This window comes from Crotalus tigris, unplaced genomic scaffold (assembly GCF_016545835.1).
Source record: "Crotalus tigris isolate CLP2741 ecotype Arizona unplaced genomic scaffold, ASM1654583v1 scf7180000018958.179846, whole genome shotgun sequence".
Taxonomy (NCBI): Eukaryota; Metazoa; Chordata; class Lepidosauria; order Squamata; family Viperidae; genus Crotalus; species Crotalus tigris.
Window position 1 is genome coordinate 159,516 of NW_024097297.1, and position 18,027 is coordinate 177,542.

At 49.2% G+C, this 18,027-nt stretch overlaps 1 protein-coding gene across 1 annotated transcript; it reads right to left on the reverse strand.

The window, feature by feature from the left end:
• Positions 1–3,203: 3,203 nt before the first annotated feature.
• On the reverse strand, positions 3,204–15,977 carry LOC120314622 (sarcosine dehydrogenase, mitochondrial-like). Its single transcript, XM_039357898.1, has 6 exons — positions 15,547–15,977; positions 13,943–14,036; positions 8,975–9,137; positions 7,614–7,782; positions 5,656–5,791; positions 3,204–3,733 (listed from the first exon to the last, which is right to left on the reverse strand). The coding sequence occupies exons 1-6, from the start codon at positions 15,570–15,572 to the stop codon at positions 3,608–3,610; spliced, it is 714 nt and encodes a 237-aa protein (XP_039213832.1). The 5' UTR covers positions 15,573–15,977; the 3' UTR covers positions 3,204–3,607.
• Between the last annotated feature and the right edge of the window lie 2,050 nt (positions 15,978–18,027).

Below are 18,027 nucleotides of genomic sequence, written 5' to 3' on the forward strand. Positions count from 1 at the left end.
ATATTCCTCCATGTAGCTGAGGACTTGGGTTAGAAAAAACCCCAAGCGTGTTGGCTCCCCTTTGAATTTCACTTCCAACGGTGGACGTCTTGGAATGGATCGGTGCCTCTGTTGTGGGTGGTAGTGCCTTCCGTCCAGATTGCCATCTGTGGTCCGGTAGGGGGTGGGAGCTCCTGGATCAGTAGATGTCCCTGGGGTTGCAGGTTCCACGTCCCCCTCGGTGTCTCTCCCTTTGCGGCTCCAGGAACTGGGGCAGCCGTAGGGTTCAGTATTCTCCTCTCCTAGGGAGCTGAGAGTTCTCTTCATCAGGTCAATAGCTTTCTCTAGGATCCAGTCTGAGTACGGTGCCCAGCTTCCTCCCTCTTCACTTGCGTGCAGGGATTTCTCCATCTCCTGCTTCCATTCTGGTTGCTTGGTCCCCCGTCTCAGGGTCACCTTTCTTGATTCCTTTCTCCACTCACTTTTCTTTCCAACGTTCATCGACCAGCGAGGCTTGTGGTCCTGTGTCTCCACCACTTCTTCTCCCGAGGAATCTGACCTCTCGGATCCCAACATCTGGCAAGGTTCCAACTGGGTCAGCGGCTCTCTTTCCAGGGAGTTTTCCCCCTCTCTTGCTCCATTGTCTGACATGGTAAATTTTTGCAAAATCCCCCGGCAAGGGTCTTCCTTCCAGGTGGATTAATTTTGCAAGTCCTGTCTAATGTGAGGACCCACCCCCCTTTGCATCTTAAGAAGACAGAACTCTTGGAATAATTCTTCCAACAGGAATCCTTTATTAAGAGAAAATGGTTGCAGGCATGCTAGACAGGACTTGGGGTCCAAGCTCTCCCATTCAAGGTTTTAAGGGGTTCCCCAGTAGTCCCACCCAATCAACCCCCCTTCCCAGTGATAGTTTCAAGTATAACAATTCCACCCCGTTTCTTCTTTCTTCCGTCTGGATGGAGACTTCAGATAACTACATGAAAGGCAAATACTCTTCTTTGTTAATGCTAATGTTCTCTGGATGCTAACGCTTTGAGGTTACAATAGGTTACAATAAACACACATTCAGCATTCATCTCTTTGAAGTCTACTGAAGGAAGTGAGGGCCATAAAGCCCCTTTGTTCTCCCCCTTCTCTCCCTCTTATGGCAGAATCCAAAGAAGGCAGAATTGGGAGTTTCTATATTTGATAATTAAAGATGAAATATGATTGGATTCTGACACCTGTTTTGTTTTCTTTACAGGTGGATCTCTCTTAGTTTTAAGGGGGACAGGATGTCAGAATCCAATTATATTTCATTTCTAGTTATCTACTCTGGAAAAAACCCATTTCTGTTCTCTCTGGATTCTGTCATACTACGAATGGGAAGGGGGATGAGCAGGCTCTCTCGCTTCCTTCATTAAACTTCAAAAGGAGTGGATGTTGATTCTCACCAAGAGGACTGACCATAACAATATGGCCTTCGCCTTTCATCTATTCGCTCTCTGAAGTCTCCCTTTTGCCGGCAGTAAGGGAAAAGGGGGGAGAACAAGGATCGTCGCCCAGAAGAACTGTGGGGGGGGGGATTGCTTGGGAACACTTAAAACATTGAAGGATGGGAGATAATTCCTCAGATCCTGTCTAGCACGCCTGCAATCATTTTCTCTTAATAAAGATGCCTGTTGGAAAAGATATTCCAAGAGTTCTGTCTTCTTAAGATGTAAAGTGAGGTGAGTCCTTACACTAATATGTTAAAGTCCTTTAATTTTTAACTGCTCTGCATCTAAGAGCATCTATGCAGCTCATTTACATTATTATTTCTGGAAAAGTCAAATTTTTGTATACCTTTTCAGGTATTAATGTTATATTAGCCTTGTTCCAGCTATCAAGAGTTTTTCCATAAAGATGATTTTGTTGTTTAACAACCAATTATCCTGATGCATGTTTGGGTCTTAACGTATCTTATTGTTATTTCTAGATTTTGTCTATCCTTCCTATATTATGACTTCCTGCAGTTTGTTTTTTATTCTTTTAAGGTGTCTGCTTTTTAATTTAATTTTAAAAATTTAATTTTCTTAATAATCAGAATATTTTGGACAAATTGATTTTCCCAATTTAACTTTTTTTTAACCTCTTTAAAAACTTAACCTTTTAAAAGACATTTTTGATTGAAAAAAACTGAAGCTCAACAGTTTCCCGTCACGACCCCTCCTCTGCTCCTGCCACCCAAGTCCTCTTCCTGTTTCACAACATGTGCTGCTTCCACACCAGCCTTCCTTTTTGCCCCTGGAATTAGTTGGGCTAAGGTTGGCCCAAAGAAGACTCCTACCCTGAGATATAAGGCAAGGCGGAAGGGCAAGAATCTGAATGGAAAAGCAAGTGTCAGAATCCAATTATATTTCATCTCTAGTTATCGACTATGGAAAACCCCATTTCTGCCCTCTCTGGATTCTGTCATACGATGAAGGGGAAGGAGGGTGCACAAAGGGGTTTTATGGCCCTCACTTCTTTTGGTACAACTTCAAAAGGGATTGAATGTGGACTAACCATAACAATGGGGCCATAAGCTTTCATCTGCCCCTCTCTGAAGTCTCCCTTCCGCCGGCAGTGAGGAAAAAGGGGGTGGAAATGTAATGCCTGGAAGAATGGTGGGGTGGGGTGGGGTGGGGTTGCTGGGAACCCCTTAAAACCCTGAACCATAGGGCTTGGCCTCCAAGTCCTGTTTAGAACGCCTGCAACCATTTTCTCTTAATAAAAGATGCCTGTTGGAAGAAATATTCCAAGAGTTCTGTCTTCTTAAGATACAAAGTGGGGTGGGTCCTTACAGCAGGTTTGTCTGCTGTGTTTTGAGGGTCTGGGCCATAAAATGCCTTTACCCTCAGGGAAAGCAGTACTGAAACATTCATAGCAGGTATATTATGGGTGGATTTTGGAAAAGGTTCAGATCGGCAAAAATATCCTGCCTGCCCATCAGTCAGAAGCTTTGGGGAGATCTTGAAGGATGTTTGGCTGACCTTCTCCTGGCTGGGACAGGTACAGGCACTAGAGAGGAAGATCCCAAAGAGGTAACAACAACCCATGTCATCTTGTCGAGGAACCTACCATGAAGTGCACATGTGAGCTGGACTGAAAAGAAAACTTACCTTTGATAAGATGCTTACGGAAAGTGCCAATATGAACTCTGAAGAAAGCTAAGTCTTGCTCTACTAGATTATGAAAATATAATCAGTAAAAAAAACATATTATCATGGGAAATATTTATTTTATTTAAAGCTAGATGCTAACAATTAATTTCTAAATTAAAAAATGGGATACAATCGTCCTTTTTATTATAATTTTGTCAGAAAGACCAACCGACCAAAAATGGGGAAAATCTGAAAGGGATACTAGTTAAACCAGGCTGTCTATAGAATCAATGAGTGAGGTGACCTTCAAGCTGGTTAAAAAAAAGCCTCCATCTTCGGGAGCCTGCTGGAAAAACACAGCTGGCCATCCTGAGCTAGGCCTGGTTAAGTGTCCAAAGGAGGAAATTCACCTTTCTCACCACTCAGCCTCAGGACTTTTCTTGAGGTGGGCATGGAGTCTGTTGAACTGTCCATGTTCCATTTCATTTAATTGTCCCCTCCTGGGTCCATGTTCAACAAATTCAGTAGATCCCCTTGACTCTCTTGTTCTCTGGATCAAAAGGCGATTTGGTGTGGACTTTGGCTGGAAAAGGAACTCCCATCCTCTCCAAAATATAGTTGCCACTTTTTATAAACTCGGGGGAGACCTGAGGGGGAAACAAAGCAAACCTGGCCTGTCACTCTTGCTTCTCTCCTACTTCTGTGAGAAAAGAGAAAGAATTCCTCCCCACCTTCCTTAAAAGGCATCTAGCTACTAAATTATTCCACCGAGAAAGCCATCCTGCAGGAACAATGGAGGAAAAAAAGCGCGGGGGGGGGGGGGAGGAATGATCCTACAGGCAAAATTCTGTCTCTTACAAACTCCGAATGTTTTGCGTCAAAGAAAACTGCTTAGAAAAAGAGCTGTGACAATGCGGATTGCAGATTGTATATTTCCTGTATGAGGCAGAAAGGTGAGACAGCCGAAACAAGGGTGGTCTACTTGGGGGGCTTCGTCTTCTTTGCCAGGAGACCCACGAGGGGGGCGCTGCTCTATCAATCACTCAGAGGATGGCCAGGAGCCCCAGGTTCTTCTGCTGGCTCCAAAGAGGCCCCAAAGTCTAAGCCATCTCCTCCCCCCAAAGTCTGCTTGGCTGTTCTCTCCTCTTCCCTTCTCGGAGTCTCCCTCCCAACAGCTCCCGTAAATATTCAGCAGCCTTCCTGAAGGCCCCCCCCCCCATCTCCTCATTGTTCCACGACTGCAATTAGCGCAAGTGGCAACCCACACACATAACTCCGCTGGGTGGACTTTGTGTTTCTGCTGGGCCCACTGGAGCTCCTGGGGGAGGCAGAAAAGCACCACGGTTGCTGTGTGTGGGGGGGAGCACTGCTTTCTGAACAAATGGCCCCAGCACGGGGCCACTTATGACAGCTTTAATTGGGGTTTAGCATCGCCTGAGCAGATACTTGAATAGGTCTTTGGGGGCAGGACCCCTCCTGGCAGATCATTGTCAGGGTGAGTTTTGTGGGGTATCAGAAATCGGAGGAGGGGGGAGTTGGGAGGAGGCTGCTCCTTGGAAACCAAACAGAGGAGGAGGCAGCTTCCAGATTAGCTGCCAGGGCATTCAGGACGTGGGCCTCACGAAGCGGCCTGAAATCCTATGGCAATCTTTCAACCGCACATCAACGAGCCCGTTACTGAACTTAAGGGATTTGGCCTCAACAGGGTGGGGTGGGGGCTTTTGAGGGATTGGCTCAACTGCAGGGGTCTCACTTTCAAAACAGCCAGTTGCAGACAGGGGCATTGCAAATTGCAAACGGGGTTGGCGGGGGGGGGGGCGGAGGCATCATGCCCAGATTCAGAGCTGGCTCTTTCCTGGGAAGGGGGCCCAGTGTCTTTTGAGGGGCTTCTAAGCATGCAGAGAGACCCTGGAGGGGCTTCAGCAAGGGCTAGGTATGCCCTTGCAGGAGTCTGAGGGGGGAGATAGAGCGCCCAGCTGATAAGGTTCCAGTCCAGGGAGGGTCTGAGGCCCCGCTACCATCTACATCTTACTGGCTCTCCTTTCAGATGGGACCAGGGAGAGCGATGGACATCCAAAGAGCCACATGGGCTTAGGTTAAAACACCCACCACAGCAGGGCAAACCCATACCTAAAACTGGGATTACCCAAAAAGCAGAATGCAGGCGAAGGGGCAGCCTGGGGATCAGGTCTGCTTTGCACAGACAGACCAGCTGCTGCTGTCCCTCAGAGGGTCAAGGATGGGCACACAGAAGCAGGACATTGCTGTCCACACACGTGCCAAACTGGATTGAGACCAGTGTCATCCCCTGGACAGAGCCCAGTCCGAGCTCTCTGGGAGAACCTCTGGATTCTTGCTGGGGGGTGTTTGGACTCTGCCAATGGCAGCATTACCTGTTGCCTTATCTAGGCAAAGGAAGTGCAAAAGGTCCAACCCTCTTTTCCTCAGCAGCTCATCTTTGCCAATCCAGATCAAGAAAGGAGCCATCCGCAGGACTGCACCTACAGCAGCCTTGGGGGTGGCCCCTGCGCAACGCCCCCCAGAACCAAGTGAGGGTTGTGCTACTCACCAGCCCTCCATCGGGATCTCGGATGTAGCCGTAGGCAATCGTTTTGTTGATGGTGTGTCCAAAGTCCGCCCTTCGGATGTGCCCCACAACCCGGCCATTGCGCCAAATGGCCTCCAGGCCAAAGAGGGGGACTTTCCTGCAACACAGAGGGAGCTGCATCACATCATGGACCACATCACTGCAAATGCTGGAACTGGTCAGACTGGGAAGCCAGTCTGAATTTAGCATAGACTGTCCCAGTCTTACTGGCCCCTTTGGGCGACAGCAATGCCCAATGAAGCTAGGGCAGCCCCGCGGAAAGGAGTCTCCACTGGTGTTTCAGACGAAGTGAGGCCTTTCCCCATGGGCCGAAGGGCCACAGTCTTGCTTCGGTTTCAGCCTATGGGTTTTCCTGCCTTTGGCTTCAACTGAGAACGAGGCAGGTAAGAGTCTCTTAGATACTTACAGACTGCTTTCTGTAAGCAGTTCTGTTCTGCAAGATAAAAAGTCCAGTTTCTTGAACTGTTTTTCAAGAAACCGATTAATATTCTGGTACAGTATTCTCAACTGAATGAATGACCTGGCCCCAAAGTGATAGCTGCCGCGCAACTCCTGTTGTCACACAGTCAGCATTTGTTAGTGCTTCAACTCCCCTCGCACCCTGCGCTCTACCACCCAGTTGACTTTCCCCTTCTTCGTGCTCCCACTGCTGACCAGCATGCTGGGCCAGGCTGGGAAAACAAAGACCCCAAAGTCTGTTTCTTTGGCATGACGAAGCCAAGCCCAGCAGCCAGGCCGGGCACGCCTGGTCAGCAGCAGGAGCAAGGCGGCAGCCAAAGTCAGCTAGGGTGCAAAGCCCGGGGTGGAGTGCAGAGTGACGAAGGCAACCACGGCTGGGACTGGGCTGGGGCCTCTTCGTGGTGGGGCAAGCAACCCAGAGTCATGCTGTTCAAGGCAGGTGCAGGCGGCCCAAAGGCCAGCCCTTTACTGAGGCTCAGGATGGGGAGGGACCAGCCCAGAGGGGCTCAGCTTCGGGTGGGTCCTTGGCTAATTTGCTTCACGATGGCAATGGGGAGTGCCAGGATTGCCATCGCTCAGCGATGCAGTCATGTGACGCCTGGCTTTGCAATCGCATTGCTCAGCAGCAGAAATTCCACTCCCAATTGTAAGTCAAGGACTTACCTGCAGCTCCACTCTGAGTCCACTCAAGTTTCTCTGGGACTTTTAAAAGTCTATTCCCAGAACACGACACCAATTCCAGATGGCATCTAACCAGAGCAGAGCGCAAGGGAAACATTGCCACACAAAACTGGTTGCCATTTTAGCCGCTGCAGCCAATGCTTGCTCATGACCTAGAACCACATGACCTGATCCAATTCTTCTAATTTTCAGGATAATTTTAACCTTATTTGAACCTGAACATCTTCAGGACAGATGGGATAGACTTGCCTATTGTCAGGGTGGGACTAGAAGACCTCCAAGGTGCTTCCAACCCCAGGATTCTAGAAGGGGGTGTGAATCATACTGCAGAGTCAGCAGCGAACATTATTTATTTATTTATTTATTTATTTGTTTATTTATTTATTTATGAGACTTATATACCGCTTTAAGTGCAAGCACTCTCCAAGCGGTGTACACCAGTAAGCAATGTATATATATTTACATTGCCCCCCACCATTTGGGTCCTCATTTTACCTACCCCGGAAGGATGGAAGGCTGAGTCAACCTTGAGCCGGTGAGATTTGAACCGCTGACCTGCTGAACACAGTCAGCTAAAGTGGCCTGCAGTACTGCACTCTAACTGCTGCACCACCTTGGCTCATTATCAGATAAATGCTACAGCTCAGCAAACTTTAAATAAAATCCATTATGAAAGATCAGGGACCTCTGAGTGTCAAGTTTTGAAATCCTCCAGAGAGGGGCTCTTCTCTCCCTGGACAGACTGGGGGGGGCGGCCATGCCTGCCACCAGCTACTCACGCATCGATGGTGAAGCAGGCCAGGCGGCGGAAGAGACCGGCTTTTCTTTGGGCCTCAACTGCCTCCCGTCCCAGGAAAGCCACGTCCGACTTCAGCTTGCAGGTGAAGGCCAGGCCAGCTTCCAGGGGGCTGTCATCCGAGCGGAGATCTGCATGCCAGTGCCGATAACCTGGGGCCCAAGAGAGGCTCCGTTCTGAGAGGGACCCAAAATACCCACTGCCCACCTGGGGAGTCCCGAGGCAAATATCAGGATTCATCGGGGTACTTTTGGGGACAGCTCAAAGGAAGCAAATCGAGGGCGGTCACTACTCAGGAGTCCCCACCCAGGCCCCTGGGCAAAGAGGACGTTTGGCCCCAAACTCAACCAAAACGTCTAGGCCTCCTCCCCAGCCCCCTTGACTTGGCTAAAAGAGCAGCAGGCAGAAAGGAGCCAAAGAAGGAGGGGGCCCTTGCAAATGGAGCTGGGGGCTCTGAAGTCTTGACTCCCCTCCCCACCTGTTCACAGAAAATAATACTATTTGCTGAAAGCCTTTGGCAGTTGGAAGGAAGGAAGGAAGGAAGGAAGGAAGGAAGGAAGGAAGGAAGGAAGGAAGGAAGGAAGGAAGGAAGGAAGGAAGGTCTACAATTAGGCCGCGAAGTGAAAGGAGGCCAGACAGCTTGCCTGAAGTGTCTCCCTTGTTCTCTCCTCTATTAATGGAACAAAACCATGACAACAAATTAAATCAGCAATGTGGGCAGTTTTTTCTGATCCTTTTTCTTGCACTGCTAATTGCTAGCCTAATTGCAGATTGCTGGGATTTGGAATGGATTTATTAAAACAGCTTAGTGGACCCGAAGGAAGCAGAACTCAGACCTGTGAGGAAATGTACAGGCAGGAGAGAGAAATGCAAGCAGAACTTTAATACTGTTTAAAAATTAAAATATCTGAAACGTTAAAAGGTTTGATCTGCCCGCTCTCCATAAAGAGACTTTCCCCTGCTTCCGCCTATCCTGGCCTGCTGGCACCTTTTTTCTGCCAGACCGAGGCTGCCTTCATGCACAGCCTCTGACCGGCCCAAAGCCACAAACTAACTTGCGGATCTTGCTGGGGCCGCTTTTTGTGTACCCTCAAGGCTAGAAGAGGAGCAAGGCTACCGAAGCAAGCAGCTGGGCAGGGGCCCATCTTCCTCACTCGGGTTCCCTCACTGGACCTAAAAAGGCTGCATGACTGCTGGGAGAGCATGTGGGGTGGGGCGGGTGGGGTTCCTGGACAGCAATGGGGAAGGCAAACAGTCTGGACCCCTCTGAGAGCCTGGGCCCCACAGCTCTTGGCATGCCCAGGGACCCTCACGGGGGGGCAATCCTGACGTTTTCCCCCAAACCTTTCTCGATGCTGAGGGAGTCGATGGCCCTGTATCCGGCGTTTGCAATGCCGTGCTTGGCCCCGGCTTCCATGACAGCCCGGTAGACTTTCAGGCAATGCTCCCGGGGTACGTGTAGCTCCCAGCCCATCTCGCCCACGAAGGACAGCCTCATGGCCCGCACCTGCCAACGGACGGGGAAGAGGCGGTCAGGGGAGGGCAGCAGGCGGAGCCTCGGGCAAGCTGCCTCCTGCCCTTCCCCCCCCCCCCCCAGTCACCCCTTCAGGAAACCTGTTTTATCCAAAGCAAAGAAACTCCATTCTTCGCCTTTCCCCCTTTTTTTTTTTTAAAAAAATAGTTTAATAAAAACAAAATATGAATATTGACAAGGGTCACCCAATCCATATTTAGCATTTTTCCAAGCTGGTGCCCTCTAGCTATGTTAAAACTACAACTCCTCAACCAGCAAAGTATGGAAGTGATTGTTCTGCACATCTGGAAGGTGGGATTGGGAAGTCCTTTCCCCCTTTCTTCCAAGCGAGCCCCCTCCTCACTTGCAGAGAGCTGCTCAGCTCTGCTCAGAATGGCTCCCCTCGGCCGGCGTCTTGGGCAAAGTGTTTGGTGTCTTAGTCCAGGCTTGCTAGCTGGCGGGGGGGGGGGGCAAAGAGGGGAAACCTTAGGCCAACTGTCCCCAGAGGGTGGGTTCTGTCTGCTCTGCTCTCTGACAGGACTGGGGCTTCTCCAGGCGAATTTGGAGGGGAGGGGGAGCAGCGGGGGGGGGGGCTCGGAAGGGCCTTCTGGGAGCTGCCCCAGCCATGGCCTGGCCTTGCTCTGGGCTGTTCCGGCCTCATCCTTTTTCCCTGGGGAGGGCTGAATGCAGCTTCTTGCACAAAGCATTCAGCACCCCCAGCTCTCTTGTCAATGCTGCTGGGAGGGTGACAGCCGCCACGCCTGCCTCCATTGTCAGAAGCCCAAAATAAACCCTAAACACCTGTCCTCCCTCCTTCGAGGAACAACTCTGGAGAACCAAGCTGGGATGGGAGGAAGCCTCTTAGCCACTCTCAGCCACAGCCATTTCAGGCCATTCTCTCCCCCCACAAACACACCACATTCCCTGTTATAAATCAGCAAAGATACTGCATGGGAGGGGAGGCTTTGGAGAGACCCTGGGATACCCCGAGCTCAGCCTCCAGGCCTCTGTACAGCTTCAGAGAAACCCCTCACCCCTAATGCCCAACCCAGTGCCCACAAGGTGGCAGAGCACTCTGAGAAGTGACCCAACGAGAGAAGACCCCTCACCCTGGCTGGGCCAGTCCTGGCTTGGCCAAACCAAATTCCATTCTCCAACACAGTCCCAACACCCCAGACTGAAGGGAGGCAACTGGGCTCTTTTTGCCTTTGGCCTCATTGCCCAGTTCAGCTGTAGGAGACGGACGGGACTCTGTTTTAAACAGACACCCCCCCCCCATCCATCCATTCCCTGAAAACCCAGACCCTCCCCACCCACCCACCCCCGGCAGAAATAAAAGAGGCAGAGGCTCACTTTCCAGAGCCTTGGGTGGGGGAGGGGAATCATTTGCCTTCCAGAGCACTGGCAGAGAAGGGGCGGCATGAACGTCGCCCACCCAGGAAAGAAATCTTTAAAAAGCTCCAGCCGAGGGCTTCTCTCTTCTGCAGACTCCTGGGACGGCTCAACTTCCTGCCACTGTGCCCACCCACCCATCCCCCTGGCAATTCTCAGGGGGTCTTCTCTCCCACCAGGCATCAGCTGCTGTGGGTCAGTCGTTGGTCTCCCAGAAGCTCCAGCATCCCAGAAGGACTGGCCCCCAGCATCCCCACTCCTGATTGGGCCCCTCTGCTGATGCTCGGAAGCCAACAGAAGGCAGGCAGGGTTGCCCAACCGTGTGTGACCTGTTTGGCAGGCTCAAAAATAAGCCCCCCCCCGTTCCATTAGATACTTGGGAGATTATTTGGGTGAGGAATGTTAAATTTACACAAGCCCAAAATTTAAGGGAGAATTTTTATAAAATGTTTTATAGATGGCACCTTGATCCACAAAAAATGTCTCGTATGTATTCTGACTTGCAGCCTAAATGTTGGAGATGTGGATGTTTGGATGCTACTTATTATCATATCTGGTGGTTATGTAAAAATATAAAAGCTTTTGGGATTAAGATATGGTGGAATATTCAAAGAATTTTTAGAAGAAGGATAAAATTTACCCCACAATTGTTTTTGTTAGGTATTGTTTCTGATTGTGATAGTAAAGAGACTATATTGATGTTAAATTTAATTACAGCGGCCAGGTTGTTAGTAGGGCAATGTTGGAAGAAGGAATCTTTGCCTACTTTGCAAGAGTGGTTTTTAAAAGTTTCTTATTTGGCGGAAATGGCAAAGATTTTGGCTTTCTTGAAAGATCAATCGCAAGAGAAATACCTCCTGGTATGGAAAAAATGGATAGATTTCATACAATATAAGTTGGATATAAAAATATTATTTAGTTTTTGAATAATTTATATTTAAAATTTAAGATATTTCATAGATATTTTTTTTAACTTTTTTTTATTTTTCTATTTGATTTTTTCTTTTTCTGTTTCTTTTTTTCTTTCTTCTTGTATCTTTTTTATATATTGCTGTTAATTATTTTATGTTGTTTAATTAATGTACTTAGATTTGCTTATGGTTTACATGTGTTTTAAGATTTTCTTAATTTTTTTTTTTAATTAAGCCTGTATTCAGCTCTGGGAAGGTCGGGGGAGGGTAGGGGAGGGTTGGGAGGGTTTGGGGAAGGGAATTTCTTATTGTAAAACTTAAAAATTTTCAATAAAAAAAAATTAAAAAAAATTGTCTAAACATGACAATGTCTGGAAAAAAAAAATAAGCCCTCCTTTAATTGCCTTCAATAAGGGGCTAATAAACCTTGTTTTCGATCAGGGGCCACACATGCCATGTCGCAGCCAAGTGGGCAGGGCCCAGATATTCACCAACAGACGGGATGGCTCACTCCTGACAGAATTACCTGTACGTTTCACAGAGCCCCCCAGAGTCCCCATTTCACCTGCCTCTGGAGACTCCTGTCAACCTTCAGGGGATGCAAGAGAAACAAGACTTCTGCTTCACCTCCAACCTGCATGATAGTCTGAACCATGTTGGGCCAATGAGAGACAATAAACTGAACATGGCAAGATGGAGGCCTTGTTGGTGAGGGCTTCCTGAATGGAGACTTTCCCCCCACCTCAGAGGAGACGCTTCCCTCTGAAGGAAGAAAGATGAAATCTGGGAGGGCTCATCAAGAGTTACCCCTGTCCCTGGGTGCCAGGAGCACCTTTAGACGGAACATCTGCCCTGACCATCTCAGCTGCTCTCGCTCCTGGTCCAGAAATGGCACCGCTTGCACAAACATCTCAGTGGTCCATGCCATAGGTCTGCCCCAGCTTCTGGTCCTGAGTCACTCAAGACCCTGCAGCCTGCCTCCCTCCCAGGCCTCCTTCCCCATAAATGTCCTTCTAAGGCAGTGGTTCTCAACCTTTCTAATGCCGCGACCCCATAATACAGTTCCCCATGTTGTGGTGACCCCCAACCACTTATACATCACTGGCTGCCAGGGGCGTGGCCAAAGAGAAGGGAAAAAAATGGCGGACAGCCTTGTTTGGCGACCTCTGTGAAATGGTCGTTCGACCCCAAATGGGGTCCCGACCCACAGGTTGAGAACCACTGCTCTAAGGGCTCTGCTGTACAGATCCAGAACCACCACTGTGCAACACACCTCCCAGCAGGGAGCAGCTCCGCCTTTTTGGCTGGCAGATGGTACCAACTGAAGTGAGCGCCAGGCGGCGTTTCATCCCAGCCAGGAACATCCACACCAAGGCAGGAAAACGCAATACTTAGATGCCTAAGAAGCTAAGGAAAGGGCTTTTGGGCCCACCAGAAACCCCCCAAAGCCCTGATCTCCCCTTTTTGAATGGCAGCAATAAACAGCATTTTGGGCAGGGCCTAAGAGGGGGAGCAGAGTGGTGGCCGGATCCTGTCTCTCTCGGCTCTTCTCTCTTCTTTTCTGGTCTGCTCCGATTCATCCTGATGATCCTTTGAGTTTCTGGAGGACTTCAGCATGCACAGTGCGTCCCCCCCCCGGGGAAATGATGAATCTGCTTTTCTTCTTCAGGAAGCTGATGGGGCCTCCTTTTCTGGCAGCCTGACAGACCGACATGGCCTCTCAGCTACTCGCCCTGAAGGGACAGGGGTCCCCCAAGACCAGCTCCACCAGCCCTTCCCCCTCTCCTGGCCACCAACTTCCCCGAGGTCTCTGCTCTCATTCTGCCTCCGGCTTTGGGGGGTCTCTGCATGTTCCCCCACCCCGGGTGAGCTTTCCATCTCCCGCACCCCATTTGGGCTGCTGAACCCCAGCTGGGGCATGGTCAATTGCAAGACCAATGGCCACATCTCAGCTGACCTGCCCTCAGTGTCCCATGAGAGTTACCCACCATGGAGACTCTTGCCCACCCTGAAACCTTTTGCCCAGAAGAGTGAGTGGGACGGCAGCCAGAAACCTCAGAGGAGGTTGGGGTGGCAGCAGCTTCATTCCTACCCTTGCATTGAATTACACACACACACACACACACACACACACACACACACACACACATATTCCTGTACTTTTCCACTGCTCCTGCCAAGCAGTGATGTTACTCTGGTTTTTATTCCTTTGGGGCGTGTGACTTAATGGCAGTCCTGACCTGCGCCTGTTAGTAGAGGAGAAGCAGATCCCTTATTTCCTTTCTTTCCTGACCTGCCTCCTTCCCTCGCTCCTTACAGGCCAAAGTCCAGCAAAAGGAGTCCAGGTTTTGCAATGTCCTTGATCCTCCAGCAGAGGATAAGAAAAGAGAAATGGCACTTTCACACACTTTTTCCTGCCCTGCTCTCCCCCCCCCCACTCAGAAGGAGCCCCAAGGAAAGCACCTCCTCCCCCCCAGGCCCTGCCCCAGCCCCTACCGTGCAGCCAGCAGCCTTGGCCAGCTGATGGGTGGAGAACGGGAAGGCTTCGTTGCTCAGGTCCACATCAAGCACTTCTTGCAGGACGGTCCGGCTGCACAGAGGAGAACATCCCGATGAAAGAGCCCCACCCTCGCTGCCAGCCCCAAGCCTCCAAGGAGGCTCCCTCAGAGACAAAGAGCATCGCAGCTGTCCCATGCCAGAGGCCCCCCTTGGCCAGCGCACCAAGAGCCCCTGTTGCCAAGGCAGCTACGGCACCAGCACCAGCACCAGCACCCGCAGCCACCTTAGTCCCGCAAAGCGTTGGGTCAGCTCAGCTCAACTCAGCCAGCCACAGACAATTCACACGCCATGGAAGCCCAGCCGCAGCCCTCAGACCTGGGCCTTCAGGTTTAAGCATAAGGAGCTTGGTCCTCTCACCCCGCTTCAGTAGAAGGTAGAAGGTTAAATCGCTAACAAATTTTATAACAGATTGGGCACAGTTATCAGAAACAACTGCAGACAAAAGCACAAGCGTCTGAAAACAGAATATTCTGGATCCTGATTTTGTATCAAGAAACCTTAATTTCAAGCTGGACAAGTCATCTACCCCAACTTCATAAGGTCTTTCAATATTTGCCTTTGACATTGTGTCCTTACAGCCTCCATACATGCATTACTACAAACTTTGATCCATCTATTAATCTCCCAACGACTAACATCCTTTCTTATTTATTTATTTTTAAGTGAAAATGACTTGGTTGGCCTTAGGAGAAAAGTCTTAGGCTGAACGTTCAAGCTTTGGGCAGATTCCTAAAAATCTCAGCTCTCCTTCTCCACCCCCACCCCAACAAAATATACCCACAGTTTGGGGTGGACAGCTGATTTGACAATCACACATTACATTTCAAAGCCTCCCACACTTCTAATAAATGTGTAGCAAACAGCACAAGATGAACATGGATAGACTGTGAGCTATGATTTTCTTTGGGATATGTTGACATTCTACATAAGTTTAAGATGGCTGTGAAAGCAAAATATTTGATATTATGAACTGGCCAGGAAGAGCAGCTGGCGATTTGCTGTAGGCCTGACCTGTGCTTGTGTTCCCTGGGCTCAGATAGCCCAGCATCCCACGTGCAAAGACACAAGCCTGGCAACTTGGTGAGTACATCCGGCTCTTCCCTTCTGCCCAAGGAGCATTGCGCACGAATGATCTGGGAGGCAGCTGTACAAATCCCCTCCAGGTTGACAAGCCAATGAGGCCCTTTGAGGGCAGCTTTCAAAGCCACAAAGCAAAGAGTCCACCAGCCCAGGAAGAGCCAATTTAGACTCAGAAGGAACTGAGGCCTGGACCGGCTTCCCTGCTCACCACGCCTGGGCCTATCTGGGGGAGACTGGAGGTCAGCTGGCAGAAGAAGAAAGCTGCTATCTTGGGTGGCTTCTTTAGTAAATAATTTGGTCCTTCAACTGCTCATACTGGCATGGCCAACCCAGGCACTCTGCCAAGTGGGCAGGGAGGAAGAGGTAAGACTTGGCACCCTGGGCCTTGATACTATTGAACCCTAAGCTCTGGGGGGAGGGAAGGTCACCACTTCTGCATTGGATCAAACTCTGAGACTGACCTGGCAGGGCCTTGAATGCTGATCATGCCCAGCTCTTCCGACTGGTCGATCAACTGGCACTGAAAGTGCTTCTCCTGCAGCACCGCCCTGATGTGTGACCAGTTGTACTGGGCAGCAGCGCCGCCAATAGCCAGGTAATAGCCATCCCCTAAAAAGGACAAGACTCAAGTTGGCAAGTGCAGCAGCTCCCCTGAAGCTGTGGGTTGTGGTGCCAGCTAGCCAAAGGGAAGCTGGCACCACAGGCATGGCTGATGGATGGATTGATTGGCTGAATTCATCCCCACCGCAATTCAGGAGACTCAGTTTACAAGTGAACTGATGCTCTGTTGATAGCTGTCAACTTCCGCATCATGCGGAAGCCGCCCCCACCCCCATTTCTGGCAATGGCAAAACCGTCCCAAAACGTTGTGTGACGTCACATGACATCACAAGTTTGACATGTCTGGTATAGGTTCTCCTGCTTGAGCAGGGGGCTGGACTACAAGACCTCCAAAGTCCCTTCCAGTTCTATTCTATTCTATTTCAGATAAATGGCTGTCCAGTGTTGGAATATTCACAACTTCTGGAGGCAGGTTGTTCCACTGATTAATTGTTCTAACTGTCAGGAAATTTCTCCTTAGTTCCAGGTTGCTTCTTTCTTTGGTTAGTTTCCATCCGTTGCTTTTTGTCCTGCCTTCTGGTGCTTTGGAGAATAGCTTGACTCCCTCTTTTTGTGGCAACCCCTGCTATCACCCCTCCTCCTTCTCTTCATTAAACTAGACATACGAGGTAGCTAAAGTGAGTTTCCTATTCCTTCCCACAGTTCTTGCCAAATATGTAGGTCAATACTGAAACCAAAATCCCTACTCCAAATTAACATGGTCTCCTTAACCTGTTCTTCATACATTGTCTGATCTAAAAGAAAATGATATATATTTTTAACTGGCTGACCAACCACACTCAATTTTCATTTACTTTTACATAGAGGGTACCTCAGGGTTCTGTCTTAGGCCCAGTATGCTTCAATATCTTCATAAATGATATAGATGAGGAGACAGAAGGAGAACTCATTAAATTTGCAGACAACACTAAGCTGGGGGGAATAGTCAATACTTTTGAGGATAGACTCAAGATATAGAAGGATCTTGACAGATTTGAACACTGGGCCATATCTAACAAAGTGAAATTCAGTGATGAGAAAAGTAAGGTTTTACACTTAGGAAAGAAAAATCCAAATGCACAGATATGGAATAGGTGGAAGCTGGCTTAATAACAGTAACTGCAAGAGGGATCTAAGACTCCTAGTGGATCACCATTTAAATATGAGCCAGCAGTGTGCTGCAGCTGTCAAAAAGGCCACTGCAGAGGGATAGAATCAAGATTATGTGAAATATTGGTACTGCTTTATAAAGCCATTATAAGAGCACACTTGGAATACTTTGTCCAGTTTGGGTCACAATATACAAAAGAGACTCTGGAAAGAGTGCGGAGAATAATAACAAAGCTGATTAGGAGGCTGGAGACTAAAACATATGAAGAACAGTTGCAGGAATTGGGTATGTCTAGCCTAGAGAAAAGAAGAACTGGGGGGGGGGGCATGATAGCAGTCTTCCAGTATTTGAGGTGATAGCACAAAGAAGAATGGGTCAATTTATTTTCCAAAGCATCAGAAGGCAAGACAAGAAGCAATAGATGGAAACTAACCAACTAAGGAGAAACTTCCTAACAATGAGAACAATACACCAGTGGAATGACTTGCCTTCAGAAGTTCTGGTTACTCCATCACTGGAGGCTTTCAAAAAGATACTGGACAACATTTTTCCGAAATGATACGGGGTCTCCTACTTGAGTAGGGGGTTGGACCAGAAGACCTCCAAGGTCCCTTTCAATAATGATGATTCACCTTCTTCCAGCTTATCCTGCACCGCTGGGCTTCCCTGTGGCATCTCGGGGAAGAGAAGTCCCAACCTCAGCCCCTACTGTGTGGAGTGCCACAAGCTTCGGGGTTTTCTTCCCTTCTTTTTAGCATCTTCATAAGGTTTCTGGCGAAGCTCATTCACCATTGTGGGGTGAAGCACCATCAATATGCTAATCACGCTCAATGAAACATCTCTGTTCCACTGAATTAAGTGATGCTGTGGATATCCTGGGGTCTGGAGGCTGTGAGGGCCTGGTTTAGGGGTAGGCAACCTCGGCTCTTTTATGACTCGGGGACTTCAACTCCCAGAATTCTGGGAGTTGAAGTCCACGAATCATAAAAGAGCCGAGGTTGCCTACCCCTGGTCTGGCTGGAGAGAATCAGGCTTCAGCTGAGTGGCTTTGACCTGTTGGGACCCACCCATTCCAGAACTTTGCCATCTTTGGTGCTGGATGGGGTTGCAATGTGGGGGTGCTTTTAGACTCATGACTCATGCTGGAGGAGCAGGGGACAGTCATGGCTAGGTAGGCCTCTTCAGTTTTCATCTGGCATGCCAAAAATGCCTTTTCAAGAGGCAACTGGAC